The 19,005-nt window shown below is 42.0% G+C and overlaps 1 protein-coding gene across 1 annotated transcript in view; it reads left to right on the forward strand.

Annotated features, from left to right (window-relative positions):
* The window catches only part of CHSY1 (chondroitin sulfate synthase 1), a 71,790-nt gene extending 53,102 nt beyond the window's left edge, over positions 1–18,688 (forward strand). The window contains exon 3 of the mRNA XM_073618357.1: positions 13,082–18,688. Coding sequence (XP_073474458.1) covers positions 13,082–14,674 — 1,593 coding nt within the window. The 3' untranslated portion in view covers positions 14,675–18,688. The remainder of the gene's footprint in view (positions 1–13,081) is intronic.
* The last annotated feature ends 317 nt before the right edge of the window (positions 18,689–19,005 follow it).

The raw sequence follows: 19,005 nt of genomic DNA on the forward strand, positions 1-19,005 counted from the left end.
TACTATACTATACTATACAACACTATACTATACAACACTATACTATACTATACTATACTATACAACACTATACTATACTATACTATACTATATCAACACTATACTATACTATACTATACTATACAACACTATACTATACTATACTATACGATACTATACACACTATACTATACTATACTATACTATACAACACTATACTATACTATACTATACTATACAACACTATACTATACTATACTATACTATACAACACTATACTATACTTATTACTATACTATACAACACTATACTATACTATACTATACTATACTATACAACACTATACTATACTATACTATACTATACTACTATACAACACTATACATATACTATACTATACTATACTATACAACACCTATACTATACTATACTATACTATACTATACACACACTATACTATACTATACTATACACTATACTATACAACTATACTATACTATACTATACTATACTATACAACACTATATACTATACTATACTATACTATACAACACTATACTATACTATACTATACTATACAACACTATACTATACTATACTATACTATACAACACTATACTATACTATACTATACTATACAACACTATACTAAACACTATACTATACTATACTAACTATACAACACTATACTATACTATACTATACTATACAACACTATACTATACTATACTATACTATACAACACTATACTCTATACTACTATACACACTACTATACTATACTATACATACACACTATACTATACTATACTATACTATACACACTATACTATACTATACTATACTATACAACACTATACTATACTACTACTATACTCACTACTACTATACTATACTATACAACACTATACTATACTATACTATACTATACAACACTATACTATACTATACTATACAACACTACTACTATACTACTACTATACTATACAACACTATACTATACTATACTATACTAACAACACTATACTATACTATACTATACTATACACACTATACTACTATACTATACTATACAACACTATACTATACTATACTACTATCACCTATACTATACTATACTATACTATACACTTACTACTATACTATACAACACTATACTATACTATACTATACTATACACACTTACTACTATACTATACTATACAACACTATACTATACTATACTTACTATACAACACTATACTATACTATACTATACTATACAACACTATACTATACTATACTATACTATACAACACTATACTATACTATACTATACAACACTATACTATACTATACTATACTATACAACACTATACTATACTATACTATACAACACTATACTATACTATACTATACAACACTATACTATACTATACTATACAACACTATACTATACTATACTATACAACACTATACTATACTATACTATACAACACTATCTATACTATACTATACAACACTATACTATACTATACTATACAACACTATACTATACTATACTATACAACACTATACTATACTATACTATACAACACTATACTATACTATACTATACAACACTATACTATACTATACTATACAACACTATACTATACTATACTATACAACACTATACTATACTATACTATACAACACTATACTATACTATACTATACAACACTATACTATACTATACTATACAACACTATACTATACTATACTATACAACACTATACTATACTATACTATACAACACTATACTATACTTACTATACTATACAACACTATACTATACTATACTATACAACACTATACTATACTATACTATACAACACTATACTATACTATACTATACAACACTATACTATACTATACTATACAACACTATACTATACTATACTATACAACACTATACTATACTATACTATACAACACTATACTATACTATACTATACAACACTATACTATACTATACTATACAACACTATACTATACTATACTATACAACACTATACTATAACTCAACACTATACATAGCTACTTACACTATACATACTATACTATACAACACTATTTTCCTTTTAGATTTACCAAAACCCTATAATTTGAGGTCAAACCTAACACTTTAATTTGTATGCAATCAGACAGCCCCCTACAGTACATAGTTGAAGGTAAAAGCCAAAGAAAATTGTTTAATGTATGGCCAGCCTCAGCGTGGATGAAGAATTCTGTTGGTATTCATTTTTCAGCCTGCAGGTTGAGTGAAAAATCTGTGTGGCGCCAGCTAAAGGCCTCATTCAGACAGGTGTTGACACCCATTCTGCATGTAGCCTGTGTGTTGTGCCTGCAGGCAGCCTATTGAGGTGGATACAAGTGACGCAGCTGCTGCCTGCATTGGATTTGTGTACCGGCTCCTGCAAACATGTTCTATTTTGTCATGTGGCTGTGTCTGCATCCATCTCTAAGATCCCTTTCACACTGAGGCGCTTTTCAGACGCTTTCACCCTAAAAAAAAAAAAAAAAAAAAAAAAAAAAGCACCTGGAAAGCTCATGAGAACCTACTTCCATTAAAATCAAAATCAATTAATGCTTTCACACTGGGGCAGTGCACTGGTGGGGGGGGCTGCACATGCCCCGATTTTTTTTTTTTTTTTTTTTTTTTTTTTTTTTTCCCCCCTTATGCTCTTTAAAAGATGGAGGCTTTGGTTGTAGGGACTGTAACAATTGGCCAAGGCCCAAGATGTCCATACGCCTCTTGGTGTGATTGTGTGTGAAGAGAGAATTTTTTCTTTGTGGACATGATCCAATTTAACAATTTTTTTTTTTCCTTTTTTAATGTTTGGAATCAAAAAACTTTACTTTTATAGTTAGAACATTAGATTGGTGCCTCTAGGAGCATATTTCCTATCATTGTCGTCTACTTTTGCCAGAAAATGTGATTTATCTGTTCCAGTATTTGTGAAATAAGCTACATGTTTTTGCATTTTACGCCCCCTTAGTTTGGCTTCAGAACAGATTTCCAAAGAATTTCAGGCTTTTTCATTCATGGGTTTTTCTTTTTCCATTCGGAGATTCTTCATTGTCACTGCAGAGTAACCTGTGCATTAATTTTCTGTTTTTATAGGCTCCATTCACACCTGAGCATAGCGCAGCGACAACTGCTGCAGCGAGGGGTTTTGTGTGGTTTTTTTTTTTTTTTTTTTTTTGGGAGCCGCACCATTCATTTTAATGGGGCCTCCCTCTCCAAAAAAAAAAACGCTCCAAAGAAGCTCATGTACCAAATCTTGGCACAGAGCCAGGAGCGGTTGGTGTTGCAATTTTAGTTTTGTCGCTAGACAATTGCAACAAAATCGCGCTGCGTTTGGGTGCAGTTTAATAATAATGCATTCCAGATATGTCCTGCGTTTTTGGTGCTATTCTAGAATCACAGCAATTCCTCCTGCGATTAAAGTTGTTGTGTAGGTGTGAACGGTGCTTTAGTGGTCTAGTTCTTAGCTGCAAACACTACTGCAACAACTCCCCCCCCCCCCCCCCCCTCCCTTTTTGTCCTTTTCTCACTTTTAAGCCCTGTAAACATGGACAGAATGTCGAGATACCAGCCCACATTCTGCCTATGTGTATGTCGGTCTGCCGAACTCTCGATCATTGCTCTCTGCCATTGGTTAAAAGCACTGATCGGGAGTGTTCTGGCAGGGGAATTGGTGCGCCCCCCCCCCCCCCCCCTCTGTCGGGACACAATAGCTCAGCGGGGTAGACCGCTGGACTTGCCTTGCATGGTTAGTGCAGCGGCTGTCGACCGGAGCTGTGTTTGTTTTTGTTTTTTCTTGTTTTTGTTTGTTTTTTTCTCATGGGGTTGCCCAAAAAAATAGTGTGTACCTGGCTTTAAAGTGAGAAGCTTTCATTGTTTGCTTTTTTTTTTTTTTTTGGTGATGATGGGTAAAACATCTGTTTTTAAATATCTGCCTTCTTGAAGAAACCGCTGCTCCTGTTCCCTCCACTGCCAGTCACATGACCAAATGCCATGCCAAAAGGGCATTGGTGTGATCTCAGCCAGTGAAATGGTTATTGGTTCAGGCAGAGCTGCAAATAGGCCCTCTGTCTGTCCTATGCCTCCCAAATGGTCAGCTTGCCTTTCATTTTTATTTCTATTTTTGTTATAATGTAGATGTACATTAATGGGCATTCTTCTCTCTCTTTTTTTATTTTTTTTTTTTAATATAAATATAATCCTGCACTTATTTTAATATCCTGCAGGACTGTTTCATTTCTTTAAAATGTGGACTGGTATTATTTTCTAACGGGCACAAACTGCTGAAGGCATCCGCATAAAAAAAGAAAAAAAAAGAAAAGAAACCCGTCTATATTGTGGCCAGATGCCTGGCTGCAGCTCTCCTGTTTGCATGGACAAACGTTTCCTTCTGCTTTTCATCTCCTCTGTCTGCATTTTCTGTAATGTACCTTCCCTTTTATTAATGTCATCCCATTTCCTTTTGTAAGTGTGTGTGTGCTTTTCGAGGGCCATTACTTCTTAGCTATTATGGTTAAGTATGCAATCAGACTAATTCTAAATGTGGCCAACTGTATAATACAGTATCTCAAAAGTGAGTACAACCACTCGCATTTTTGTAAATATTTTTATTCTATCTTTTCATGTGACAACACTGAAGAAATGACACTTTGCTACAATGTAAAGTAGTGAGTGTACAGCTTGTATAACAGTGTAAATTTGCTGTCCTCCTCAAAATAACTCAACACACCAGCCATTAATGTCTAAACCTCTGGCAACAAAAGTGAGTACACCCCTAAGTGAAAATGTCCAAATTGAGCTCAATTAGCCATAATCCCTCACCAGTGTCATGTGACTCATTAATGTTACAAGGTCTCAGGTGTGAATGGGAGCAGGTGTGTTAAATTTTGTTATCGCTTTCATACTGGTCACTGGAAGTTCAACATGGCACCTCCATGGCAAAGAACTCTGAGGATCTGAAAAAAAGAATTGTTGCTCTACATAAAGATGGCCTAGGCTGTAAGAAGATTGCCAAGACCCTGAAACTGAGCTGCAGCACATTGGCCAAGAACATACAGCGGTTTAACAGGACAGGTTCCACTCAGAAACAGGCCTCGCCATGGTCGACCAAAAGTTGAGTGCACGTGCTCAGCGTCATATCCAGAGGTTGTCTTTGGGAAATAGACGTGAGAGTGCTGCCAGCATTGCTGCAGAGGTTGAAGGGTGAGAGGTCAGACCATACGCCATCACACTGTATCAAATTGGTCTGCATGGCTGTCGTCCAGAAGGAAGCCTCTTCTAAAGATGCACAAAGCCCGCAAACCGTTTGAAGACAAGCAGACTAAGAACATGGATTACTGGAACCATGTCCTGTGGTCTGAGACCAAGAAAAAACTTATTTGGTTCAGATGTGTAAAGCTTGTGTGGCGGCAACCAGGTGAGGAGTACAAAGACAAGTGTGTCTTGCCTACAGCCAAGCATGGTGGTGGAAGTGTCATGGTCTGGGGCTGCATGAGTGGTGCCGGCACTGAGGGAACCGTGAATGCCAACATATACTGTGACATACTGAAGATAAGTATGATCCCCTCCCTTCAGAGACTGGGCCGTGGGCAGTTTTCCATCATAACGACCCCAAACACACCTCCAAGTCAACCACTGCCTTGCTAAAGAAGCTGAGGGTAAAGGTGATGACTGGCCAAGCATGTCTCCAGACCTAAACCCTATTGAGCATCTGTGGGGCATCCTCAAAACGGAAGGTGAAGGTGGAGCACAAGGTCTCCAACATCTACCATCTCTGTGATGTGGTCATGGAGGAGTGGAAGAGGACTCCGGAGGCAACCTGTGAAGCTCTGGTGAACTCCATGCCCAGGAGGGTTAAGGCAGTGCTGGAAAATAATGGTGGCCACACAAAATATTGTCACTTTGGGCCCATTTTACTGCCTGTTCTGAGTGGAACCTGTCCTGTTAAACCGCTGTATGTTCTTGGCCAATGTGCTGCAGCTCAGGTTCAGGGTCTTGGCAATCTTCTTATAGCCTAGGCCATCTTTATTGTAGAGCAACAGTTCTTTTTTCAGATCCTCAGAGTTCTTTGCCATGGAGGTGCCATGTTGAACTTCCAGTGACCAGTATGAAAGCTATAACAAATTTAACACACCTGCTCCCCATTCACACCTGAGACCTTGTAACATAATGAGTCACATGACACTGGTGAGGGATTATGGCTAATTGAGCTCAATTTGGACATTTTCACTTAGGGTGTACTCACTTTTGCTGCCAGCGGTTTAGACATTAATGGCTGTGTGTTATTTTGAGGGGACCGCAAATTTACTGTTATACAAGCTGTACACTCACCTCTTTGAGATATCAGAGGTCTGATATCCCCATATCATTTTTTTTTTTTTTTTTTTTTTTTTTTATGTTCAACCTGCTGGTTTGAAAGAAGAAAAAAAAACTAGCAGTGTGTGCTATGCTTTAGCGTCACTGATGAGGTCAGTGGCTTTTTTTTTTTTTTGATGTTTTATATCAAAGTAAACAAATTCCTGTCCAAAAAAAAAATAAAAACCCAGTAGTGGTCAGATACCACCAAATTTCATTTGTGCATAGTGTAGCATGACTGACCAATGAGCAGTGAAGTAGCGCAGTGCTAAATTAGCAAAAAAAATGGCCTGGTTATTAAGGAGGGTAAAAATCTTCCGGAGCTGAAGTGGTTAAAAGAAGTGGTTTTGTTGCAATTTGCCATTGAACCTTGTAACCTTTTTTTATTGCGCATTAGACGTCCTAATTGCTTATAACTGATGTGTTCTGCTTATCTAACCGGACTTGGCAGCATCTCCCAGGGTGGAGCAATTAAGGTTTAACCAGCCAGAACAAGACTCTATTGTTCAGTAGTAATGTACTCTATAATGTACAGATACAATCCTGCTGAGTGATGCACTAGGAATAACTAAAGGGCACGGTAGATGGGATCCTTGGAAGCGTTAGCCGGTGTATTTCGCTTGTACAGGAGTGTCCTGGCAGAGGTTTTGGTGAATTGGTGTGTTTTCTGCTGCCACGCACACGTCCAGAAATCCCGTACAACGTTTTCATTTTGTCTGCAGCCGTCCAAGCTTAAGTGGTTAACTTGCTAGATTTAAACTTGTGGGCAAAAGGCTTGCGGTTGGCGCAGGGCAAATAAGCATACTGTTCTGCCTCTAAAAAGAGAACTACTGGGCACTCTTCTCCTAAATTATGTGTATTGAAGTCCTCGCTCATTAGAGGGATACGGAGAACCGCTTGCGCACCATCGTGCCAGGATCAAGTGACTAGGTGACATCTCATTTACTCCGGTGCCACATCATCCATTTCCTCTTTCTAATATTGGCAGCAAGATCTATCTTCAGCGGAGAACAAGTCTGTATTCCAGAAAATGACTGTTACTGAAAATCAGACAGTCTTGTTCCGAAGAACATTGTAAGCCCCTGGAATGCAATTTATCACTAGGTTTAAGGTGTGGGCTAACCGACTGGTTGGTGACTGGGTTGCCTTGTATTATGATAGACCCGGTATATGGACTACAGGTTTACATTGCTTCATTGTTGCAGACAAAAACAGCCAGAATTTATGGCCAAGTTCTCAATGGGATCAGATACTGTTTATAACTTGGCTCATCTTTTTTTATTTTACTTTCTGCTTCTGAAGAGGACGGGTTTTGTAGTCTAAAGCAAAACCTTTCATTTCAATTGGCATTGCATAGGCCAGTGATCTCCAGACTGCGGCCCATGGGGCAAATGTGTCACTTTGCTTGCCTTTATCCAGCACTCGGAGCACTGCTCTTCTGATGAGACACTATTTCTCCCATTGACACCAGGGGTGAGGCGCGTCCCCCCCCCCCCCCCTCCTTGGCCAGGGGTGAGGCGCGTCCCCCCCCCCCCCTCCTTGGCCAGGGGTGAGGCGCCCCCCCCCCTCCTTGGCCAGGGGTGAGGCACGTCCCCCCCCCCCTCCTTGGCCAGGGGTGAGGCGCCCCCCCCCCCTGGCCAGGGGTGAGGCGCGCCCCCCCCCCCTCCTTGGCCAGGGGTGAGGCGCGCCCCCCCCCCCCCTCCTTGGCCAGGGGTGAGGCGCGCCCCCCCCTCCTTGGCCAGGGGTGAGGCGCGCCCCCCCCTCCTTGGCCAGGGGTGAGGCGCGCCCCCCCCTCCTTGGCCAGGGGTGAGGCGCGCCCCCCCCCTCCTTGGCCAGGGGTGAGGCGCCCCCCTCCCCCCTCCTTGGCCAGGGGTGAGGCGCGCCCCCCCCCCCCCTCCTTGGCCAGGGGTGAGGCGCGCCCCCCCCCCCCCCCCTCCTTGGCCAGGGGTGAGGCGCGCCCCCCCCCCCCTCCTTGGCCAGGGGTGAGGCGCGCCCACCCCACCCCCTCCTTGGCCAGGGGTGAGGCGCGCCCCCCCCCCCTCCTTGGCCAGGGGTGAGGCGCGCCCCCCCCCCCCCCTTGGCCAGGGGTGAGGCGCGCCCCGCCCCCCCTCCTTGGCCAGGAGTGAGGCGCGCCCCCCCCCTCCCTCCTTATAACTTTTTATTCCTGAGGGCCACAGTCCGGTCCCCTAAAGTCTGGACAGTAAATGGCCTTTAAGAATGTTTGGAGCCCCCTGGCATAAGCTATTGTTAAAACCCCTTGGAGGTCCGTTCCCCCCCCCCCCCCCCCCCCATCTTACAACTCGTCTACTAATTAACATCAATAGATCGACTTCAGTACAGCCAGTCTGCCCATAGATGATTTGAAATTCGTTCGGTTCCTGTTGAACTGGCCAAATTTTGATCCTTCTGTGGCCAGCTTTCCTATTAGAAGCCAGTAGAGGAGTACAACAGCCAAGTAACTAGCATTTTCCGATGGTCTCATTATTTCTTTCCTGATAGGTTTACTTTTTAAGAATAAAATAAGTCCGGGCAGGACTGTTCCGCCATGAGTTGGTTACCTGGAGTGATCCGTTCAGGATATAAAAGCCTCGCAATATATACAAAGAAACTCAATACTAGAAGCTAATGGTTTGTTGCAAGAGCTTTTGTTGGCTTTGGCAGGACGGAGTAGGTGTTCAGTTTTTAACTGTATACACTTCTTCTACTTTCACTGCTTCTGCCCTTGTGTAGCAGAGGCCAAGCCTTTCACTCAACATGCTTCAGGTACGCTGAGATGAACAGCTTTCCAGAGGAGTTGGCACCGGAGTCTGGGTGTGCCATTATGCAACTATAACATGTATGCCGTTACAGCACCTATTGCATAAATAATCTTTTGAGTGCGGTAATTATATGGTGTGCACATTCATATTGCTGTAATAGGTTTCTCTTTTCAGAAACTATTAGATTTGAACTCTTGGCTCACAAACTGAGTGACATTTATTTATTTATTTTTTTTATTTTATTTTCCCCTCTAGCTAGTCATAGACTACTAAGAGTAATAACTTTCTCCCAGTATGGTATTTTTTTCACGTGGTGGAGATTGCGCACAGGCTTTTCAGTTTTCTGAGCCAATAACCGCATGTGGGAGTCGGCTTGCTTCTGCTTCTGAATGTAACCTACATGGCAGGTAATGGCAAATTGGTTTGCTTTGGATCAGCCATGTTCAAATTGGATTCCCCCAGAGGTTGCTAGGGGTTGCATGACAGCAGTGGTCACCTTCTTTGTTTGTTTTTTTTTTTTTTGCTCCAGTTTGTGTTTTTAAAGTCAGCAGCTACAAAAATTGTAGCTGCTGACTTTTTAATGAAAACACACTCGCCTGTCCCTGGGATCCAGCAATGTGGTCACCTGAAAAGTTGCTTCTCTCCCTCTCTTCTCCCCAGAGCCGACATTTTCAACTATGGGCACCCGACTGTGACAGCTTGCATCTTCACAGCTGGGTGCGCATGCGCTCATTGTGCTGCAGCTGCTGAATGGTCTAGAAGACTTGCGGTATGGGAGAGGAGAACTTCTACTTGGATCACCTAGGTCAGGAGTCTCCAAACTTTCTGAACAAAGGGCCAGTTTACTGTCCTTCAAACTTTGAGGGGGGGCCAAACTGTAGCCAGTGTGAGTAGAAAATGCCCTGGCACCAACGGGAGTAAAGAATAGCCCATCATTGGCATCAGTGTGAGGAATATTGCCCTGTTGGTATTAGGGGAAGAAATGGTGCCCCATTATTTGGATCAATGGGAGGAATAGGGAACCGTTGGTATCAGGGGAAGGAATAGTGCCCCATCATTGGAATTAGTGCTGCATTGTTGGTATAAGGGCAATGATTAGTGCCCCATCATTGGCATCAGAGGGAAAAACAAGGTCCTGCAATTGGTGCCAGTGGGAGGAATAGTATTCCATCATTGGTGTCAGTGGGAAGAATACTGCCCCATTGTTGGTCAGTGGTTGTATTAGTACCCTGTGTTTGTTATCCATGACAGGAATTCTGCCCCATTGTTGGTGTAGAAGGAATAGTGTATCAGTGGGAGGAATAGTGTCCCTAGGGCCTGATCAAGGCAAGCAAAGGGCCACATCCGGCCTCGGGCCACAGTTTGGAGACCGCTGGCCTAAAGTGATCCAAATGAGAGCAGGTTCCTGTAAAAACCAGGTACCGGCTCCCCACCAAAAAAAAAAACATTTTTACAAGGGGGTTTATTTAAAGCCAAACTCCCCCTTTTGGGTGGAGCTCTGCTTTAAGAATTTTCAGAAAACCAAACCTAGAGCCAAAAATGAGCCACAACCAGTGATCTATTTTTTAGCAGTCTAGGTTGCTGTTCCGACACCACATGCCATGGATGTAATTTGCCATTTTTCCTACTCCACCCCAACTAATTGCTTTTTTAGCAGGGATTCCCCAAGACGTGATTATTTTAATGTTTCCTCTGAGATGAGGTTGATAGGGGCCGCTTTAGATCTTATAATTGCCCTTTTGTAGAGGCACCTGGTCAATGCTGGATAATGCTAGGATTTGTGGATTGCTTGATGTAGGGTGTGGAGTGTCTCATATCTGTCACCTGTAGAATGTGCTTCTAAAGAATAACGGCATCGTGAATGTCCATTTCCAGGTAGAGAGGAACATGTCCTCCTATAATAAGCCACCACATATTGCTTGCACTTATGCATTGATAACCCTCTGAACATGAGGGCCTTGTTCATTGAAGTACGCGAAGCTCTAGAGTCTCACTCTGCAGTACAATCTCTGACTGTGATGAAATCCTATGGGATCCTCCACAGGCAGGATGCCAGATTTTTCTATAAACCGGGTCTTCTATTAGAGCCCGGATTGACCAATACATTGAGCGCTCACTGGCAGGAGTTTGTCTTCATTAAAACTCAAGAACACAACACAACTCGCTCTTTCAGTCGCTTTGCTGGAAAGCAGCCAGTGAAGTCCACAACAGCTGGACCACAAACATTCAGCTTTTAATGGATGGGAGAACTTTAGAGCATTTCAGGCTTTCACAGATCTTGGCTAAACAGAAGATGGAGGAGGCTCCGTGTCCCTTTTTTTTTTTTTCGATCAACTATTTATAGTTTTGAAAAGGCAAAAAAGTATAACAAAATGCTTTTACAGTAAACATCAATTGGATAACTCAGATTTAATATGGGTGAAATTGTGTATTTAATAGCTTCCTCTCGCCTGTCTATCTTTTATCTTTATGCCCCTTTAAACGTTGTGTTTTGTTATGAGCCATGATTCTTCTGAGTTATTACGGAAGAGCTCTAAGTATAGCATTTTAAATTTTCTTATTTTTATTGAATGATTAGATTTAGATGATCACACATAATACAGTCTAGTAAGTGGGAAGGCTCGGGCATCTTGGTATTTGGTGCATTTCTGCTTCTTTTAACTGGTTTCTAGGACACAATTGGTGCCCATTTTCATCTCCCAATACTCTGGCACTTCATAAGAGAGAACGGGAAATCCAAAGGGTACTTGGGTTAGTCCTCAATCCAAATGTTTTAAACCAGAACTGAAAACAGATACTTACCTGAAGCAGGCCACTGATGTGATCTTTCTTTCCTAGGTTGCAGGAAAGAAAATTGCTTGCTTCCGACTGTGTTGATGGGGGAAATCCCTCGCACGGAGCCATTGTGTTCTGCCGGCAGAAAAGTGATTATTGCTAGCAGCTATAGCCACTGGCAGTAATCAAATGCTGGGTGTACCCAAGTCAACAGATTTGATTGAATTGGGCACAATGAGCCTGCCCATAGATGGTTCTAATCTACAGGGAACGACCAAGATTCGAGTCATCTATGGCTAGCTTGAGTTCCAGTGGTCTGATGCCGGCAATCTTCTGTGTTCTTCCAGGTGCCAATCTTTGGCCAGTTTGGCTGGTGTGGGATTACAGCCCGGCAGTGTGCTGGAAAGTAAACATTTCGCAGAGGCTTGCAAATAGGTGTATTTTTAGAGACCTTACATGTCTGTTCTGCAATAAAAAGCCTGCTTGCGCACAATTTTTTTTTTTTTTTTTTTTTTGCATTTGGTTCTGCTTTAAGATTGCAGGATGTTAGAGGGAAACTTTAGCAGGTGCTGCTCACCTCCACTAGAGATGGGCAGCGGGGGGGGGGGGGGGGTTGGGGTTCATATACACATAGATAGATCTTAAATGATGATAGATGGATATAGATATACAGAGATATTCTATAGTACCGGGATGATGCCTGCAGCTGCGTAAGCTCGGCGGGAAGGTGTTAATCTTTGGGCTTTCTCATATGATTGAGCACAAGTCTGTTTTTTTTTTTTTTCTTTATTTTTTATATTCCCCCCCCCCCCCCCCCTCCCCTTTCTTGGTTGTCCCTTTAAGCATTCTCAGATGGATTCCATACATTCCTGCTGAAGTTCAAAATACTTTTTTCAAAACATTTATTAAGTAAACTGGACCACATTTGTGACCTGATTTCCCATGTTTGTGTTAAGCTGCACATTAAGCAACCATATTATAATCAATAGCAAAGTAACGTTTTCAGTCTGTGAATGAATCGCACTTTAAACATTGCGCTTTTTTTTTTTTTTTCCCTGTATACGGGAAAAGCTGTAAACATATTGTATGTACATATAAGGATTACAGCTAAAGCATGTTTGGAACTGACTTTTTTTTTTTTTTTTTTTTTTTTTTTCTTCTTCCAGATGCAGCAGCTGTTTTATGAAAACTATGAGCAGAACAAGAAGGGGTATATTCAGGACCTGCACAACAGCAAGATCCACAGAGCCATCACTCTACATCCAAATAAGAATCCACCATACCAGTATCGACTGCACAGCTACATGCTGAGCCGCAAAATAGCAGAACTACGCTACCGCACAATCCAGCTTCACCGGGAAATCGTTTTGATGAGCAAATACAGCAACACCGAGGTCCACAAAGACGATTTTCAGCTCGGAATAGCTCCATCTTTTATGAGGTACCAGCCACGCCAACGAGAGGAGATTTTGGAATGGGAGTTTCTTACTGGCAAGTATTTGTTTTCAGCGGCTGATGGGCAGCCCCCAAGACGAGGAATGGATGCTTCACAGAAAGTAGCGCTAGATGATATCGTGATGCAGGTGATGGAAATGATTAATGCCAATGCCAAAACCAGAGGCCGTATTATTGACTTTAAGGAGATCCAGTATGGCTACCGTAGGCTGAACCCGCTATACGGCGCAGAATATGTTTTAGATCTGCTCCTGCTCTACAAAAAGCACAAGGGCAAGAAAATGACTGTCCCCGTGAGGAGACATGCCTACCTCCAACAAACCTTCAGTAAGCTTCAGTTCAAGGAGCATGAAGAGATTGACGCTAAAGAGTTGGCGAATAGAATAAACCAAGATTCCGGCTCCTTGTCTTTCCTTTCCAATTCTCTTAAGATGTTTGTCTCATTCCAACTCACTTCTTCCAAGACAGAACACAAGGAGCCCAAAGAAAAGAAGGTCAACATTCTGGTTCCATTATCTGGGCGCTTCGAAATGTTCAGTAGGTTCATGGCCAACTTTGAAAAGACTTGCCTCCTCACAAACCAAAACGTGAAGCTCGTCGTTTTGCTGTTCAATTCTAACTCCAATCCCGACAAGGAGAAACAAGTCGACCTCATGAGAGATTATCGTGTTAAATATCCAAAGTCGGACATGCAAATAATGCCGGTGACTGGGGAGTTTTCTAGAGCATTGGCCCTGGAAGTTGGATCTTCTCAGTTCAGCAACGATTCTTTGCTTTTCTTTTGCGATGTGGATTTGGTGTTCACCACTGAGTTTCTTCAGCGTTGTAGAGCCAACACCATCTTAGGACAACAAACCTACTTTCCCATTATCTTCAGCCAATATGATCCCAAGATTGTTTATGCCGGGAAGGTTCCCAGCGACAATCATTACGCATTTACACAAAAAACTGGATTGTGGAGGAACTATGGCTTTGGTATTACTTGTGTTCATAAAGGAGACCTCCTTCGTGCTGGAGGATTTGACGTTTCTATACAGGGATGGGGACTGGAGGACGTAGACCTTTTTAATAAAGTGGTACAAGCAGGTTTGAAGACTTTTAGAAGCCAGGAGGTTGGTGTGGTCCACGTACACCATCCGGTGTTTTGCGACCCAAATCTTGATCCTAAGCAATACAAGATGTGTTTGGGATCCAAAGCATCAACATACGGTTCCACCCAGAGACTGGCAGAACTATGGCTTGAAAAAAATGACCCAGCCTTTGGCAAAACTACTCACAAAAATGATACTGTGAGGACAGCCTGATAAGCCAGCGTAGCTGGCCCACAATGAACTTTTTCACAGCCATCTAATTTATTTTTATTTTTGGTTTGTTTGTTTGTTTTTTTGTTTTTTTCAAAACTTTAAGTAGCTAAGGAAACCATAGTTTTTTAGTTTATTTTAATTTTTTTTTGTTTTTTTTCTTATGAGGCGCTCTGCTCCCAAATGAACTTTTTGAACAAAAAAGAAATGTGATCAGTATTTGCCTTTCAAACATTGCAATACACAACAACTTGAAGCTTTTTATGTACAGATCCCTGTTTGTCACATTCCACGATGTCTTTTGTTTTCTGTCCTGCCCCAATCCCTCTTCTGCAACATAGTGAGTATGGCCAGTAGACCCTGCACTGTACCTGGGATATCTCCTGTTTGCCCCAAATATCAATCCATTGGTTTTGTTTTTTGTTTTTTTTTGTTTTTTAATTTTGTTTTTTTTCTGAACCAATCACATTAGTTACAAGCATTCATAATTACGACAGTCTTTATTTGAAAGTACTGGTTTTAAAGCCGGTATTTGAGGATGAATTGTGTTATTGACATCATTGTATGGACCTTGGCCCCTTTGTTTTGTTAAAATGCTCTTACCAATTTTTTTTTTCTTTTTTTTGCCTTTTTAAGTAAATGTAAAGATGTATGTAAAATATTCGCCCCCCTAGGTCTTCAATATACCCCTCTAAATTAAAGGGGTGGGGGTAGTCTTTTGAATGTACACTTTTTTTTTTTTTTAATCTTTAAGTCTACCAATTTGCTGCTCCTTTTAGTATTTATTCAAAAGTCCTATAGTGCTTTACTTAAAGTGGTTGTAAACCCTTACATGTATCAACTGAAGAGACTATCCCCAGGTGATGGAGATGAAACACATCCTCCTACATAAGTTGTACTTGTTTACAGCGTTTTCTTCTCCAGCTTTCTAAAGTACACAGATCAAAGGCTATATTTTTTTTTTTTAGCTCCAGGGGGCTAAGAATGTATGGTTGTCCAAGCCTCGGCCCTCCAGCTGTTGCAAAACGAAGTCCCATGAGGTATTGCAAGGCTAACCATTGCAAGCACGGCTCTCAATTTGAAGGGCCACAGGTTGGATACCCATGATATAATGTCACACTGGGCACAGCAGGGAGCTAAGCGTTATCTGAGGCTTGAGTGGAGAGAATACACCCCCCCCCCCCCCCTTTCTACAAAGTCTCATGGGGAACCATGCACAGCTAAGGCTGTCGGTCACCTGCTATGTACTGGGGGGTGGCGGGGCCACCCCACCAGGATTGTCTGGTGTCGGCATAGACCAGTCCTTTTCAACCAGGGTTCTGTGGAACCTTGGGGTTCCTTCAGAACAGGCTAGGGATTCCTTGAGCTGTGGCTAACTGACCTACTGTGTAAGGCAGAGCCATGACTAAGGGGTGGCATTAGGACCACCAATGTAAGAGGCATTCTCTCCATTGACCACCAACAAAGAACTATTCTTTGCAGGGGTTCCCTGAGGTCTAAACATTATTGCAAGTGTTTCTTTGGGATAAAAAGTAGGAATGCACAGATGCCAAAAATCGGCGAGTACTGATGCTTTCGGTCAGGTACCAATTACTAATGCTTTGCAGTGCGATTTGCGGTCTATACAAAACGAATGCGTGCATATCGCACTGCAAAGAATTACGAGATTTGAACAGGGATACGATTCCTGTCCGCAATTGCCATTGCTTTTCCCATCGCTCCTGTGTGAGCTCAAGCTTGTCATAGTGATTTAATTTTGGGTTCACAAAGGAGCACCTCATTCCTGTTCAAATTGCATTTTGCAATTTGTCTTCTTTTTTTTTTTTTACTGGGCGCAAATCGCACCACAAAGTATTGGTTTCGGATATTGGGAGTATTTTCATGAGTAGTTTGCATCGGCACTGGTATCTGCATTCCTAGTAGAAAGGTTTAGAACGGATGGGATAGACCATGTGTCAAACACGAGGCCCGCGGGCCCGAATCTGGCCTGCCGGGCCTTTTTATGTGGCCCTTACACCTCTCCTGCAGCTGTAGCACCTCCCTCATCTCCACCCCACCTGGTCTCGGCAGTTGGCAGTAGAGAGTGACACAACTCCTCTGCCAGATCCTCCAGCTGACTCCAGCCCTCTTACAGATCCTGCATGTTCTGCTTTCCAGCCCCATTCCTGGCACAGGGGGGTGCACTGTGATATAAGGAGGGTAGGGTGCTCTGAACATCTAGTCTTATGACGCGTACACACGGGCGGACTTTTCAGCATCAAAGGTCCGACGGACTTGCCCGCACACGAATGGACTAAAGTCCGTTCTTTTGAATGTGATGATGTACGAAGGGACTAGAATAAGGAAGTTCGTAGCCAGTAGCTGCCCTTGTGTCCTTTTTTTGTTCGTCGGACTAGCATACAGACGAACAGATTTTTCGACCAGACCTCAAGTCTGTCGGAAAGATTTGAAACATGTTCCAAATCTAAAGTCTGTCTGATTTTCAACAGAAAAAGTCTGCTGAAGGTCCGATAAAGCCCACACACATGTTCCGATTGTCTGACGGATTTGTTCTGTCAGACCAGTCCGGTCAAAGTCTGGTCGTGTGTACACGGCATAACAGATACTACCTGCCCTTTTGAGGGCAACCAGAATGCTGATGTGACCTATGATGAGATCCAGTTTGACACCCCTGCATAGACCATGGGTGCTCAACCTTGTGGCCCTTCAGTTGTTGCAGAATTATCATGCATCTCCCTTTTGGGTGTCATGCTTGTAATTGTCAGGGGCTTGCAATGCCTCATGGGACTTGTAGTCCTGCAACAGCTGGAGGACCACAGGTTGCGCACCCGTGCCATACTGTCAGAAGTGACTCATACAGATAGCAGAGGAACGAGACAGCAGACAAAAATCGCATTAGGTGCTTTGGATTGAGGCAAGTACGCCCTATAGAAGGATATTCTTTGTACTTCTTCTTTTTTTTTTTTTTTTTCTTTTTCTTAATCTCAGAGGTTTACAACCACTTTAATAACACAGATAGAAAAGCTATGCTGTGCAGTAACTAGAGACCAGGGTTCTGATTTGGCTTTATCTGTTTAATGTAGCAAAATGAATGAAAAATATGAGAGATATAGTGATGGTTCCCCAAGGTTACTACACACTGCATTCTGCTCTGTTAAAGTCCATTGTGTTACACATACACACGCATAGTTGATCGAATTATTGAAAAAAAACACTTGACTTGCATCAGATGCCACTTTCTAGGATGGCCTTGGTACACTGCAGGATCTGAATGTTCACCGACTCGCACACACGGTCTGTGCAGAGTCCTCTTGCCATTACACCCCATAATGTGTCCTTATTGTTTATACTGGAATCCTGCCACTACAGCAGTTTTTTGACCTGTACTTTTTTTTTTTTTTTTTTTTTTTTTTAATGACCAAATACTTGCACATTCCCAGTGGTTTTTATCTTCTGTGTTAGTTTTAAAAATCATTTTTACAATGTGCCTTACCTCCTTTTTTTTATATAGATGCACTCCACGTCTCCCTCTCTGCCCATTTCTTTGCTATCCTATTTGTCCCTCTGATGAACAATTGGTAAGGTATCTGTTACCAACATGGGAATGTATCCTGTGAATCGTGAGACTTCATCAAAGTGTTATTTCTTTTTAGGTTCCCCCCCCCCCCCCCCCCCCCCCCCTTTTAAGCTTTCTATTAGATTTCTTTCAGTGCCTTAAACGTTCCCATCTCCCTGCAGCAGGGGGACAGTTCAGTGGATACCAGGCACTGAAGTCTGTACCAAATACATCTTACAAGCTCGGGGTCCTCAGGTCTCAACCCTCTCCTGTACTGTCTGCTCTTCTTTCCGGTGGCACAGTAGTGCTCAATGAACAATGTTTTAAATTATGTTTTTATTTTATTGTTCAGTCCCGTTCCCATTTCACTGTTTGTTTTTGTTTTTTTGTTTTTGTTTTTTTTTTTTGTTTTTGTTTTTTTGATTATGCAAAATGCTAAATAAAATGTTCAATGAAAAATAGTAGTTTTCTTCATAAACGTCTCATTGGTTTCCTATTCGATCGTTATGTTTACACACATTTGCCACTCCTCCATTTTACTGTTTGAGAGCTGTTTTTTCCTCAAATTTGTTCATCTCAAAGGTAAATTGCCATTTTTTTTTTTTATTTAATTTTTTTTTTGCATAACATACAAACCTTTGGTGTATTAATACAAAGTGCACGGTTCTCAAGAAGCCATGGAATTATAAATGCAAAGATATACAAATATAGTGCCGTTGTATCCAAAATGAAAGCATTATAGAGTCAAAGGTTGACTGCCTGGGGACCGTGACAGATA

The sequence above is a fragment of the Aquarana catesbeiana genome, linkage group LG03 (genome assembly GCF_042186555.1).
Source record: "Aquarana catesbeiana isolate 2022-GZ linkage group LG03, ASM4218655v1, whole genome shotgun sequence".
Classification (NCBI taxonomy): Eukaryota; Metazoa; Chordata; class Amphibia; order Anura; family Ranidae; genus Aquarana; species Aquarana catesbeiana.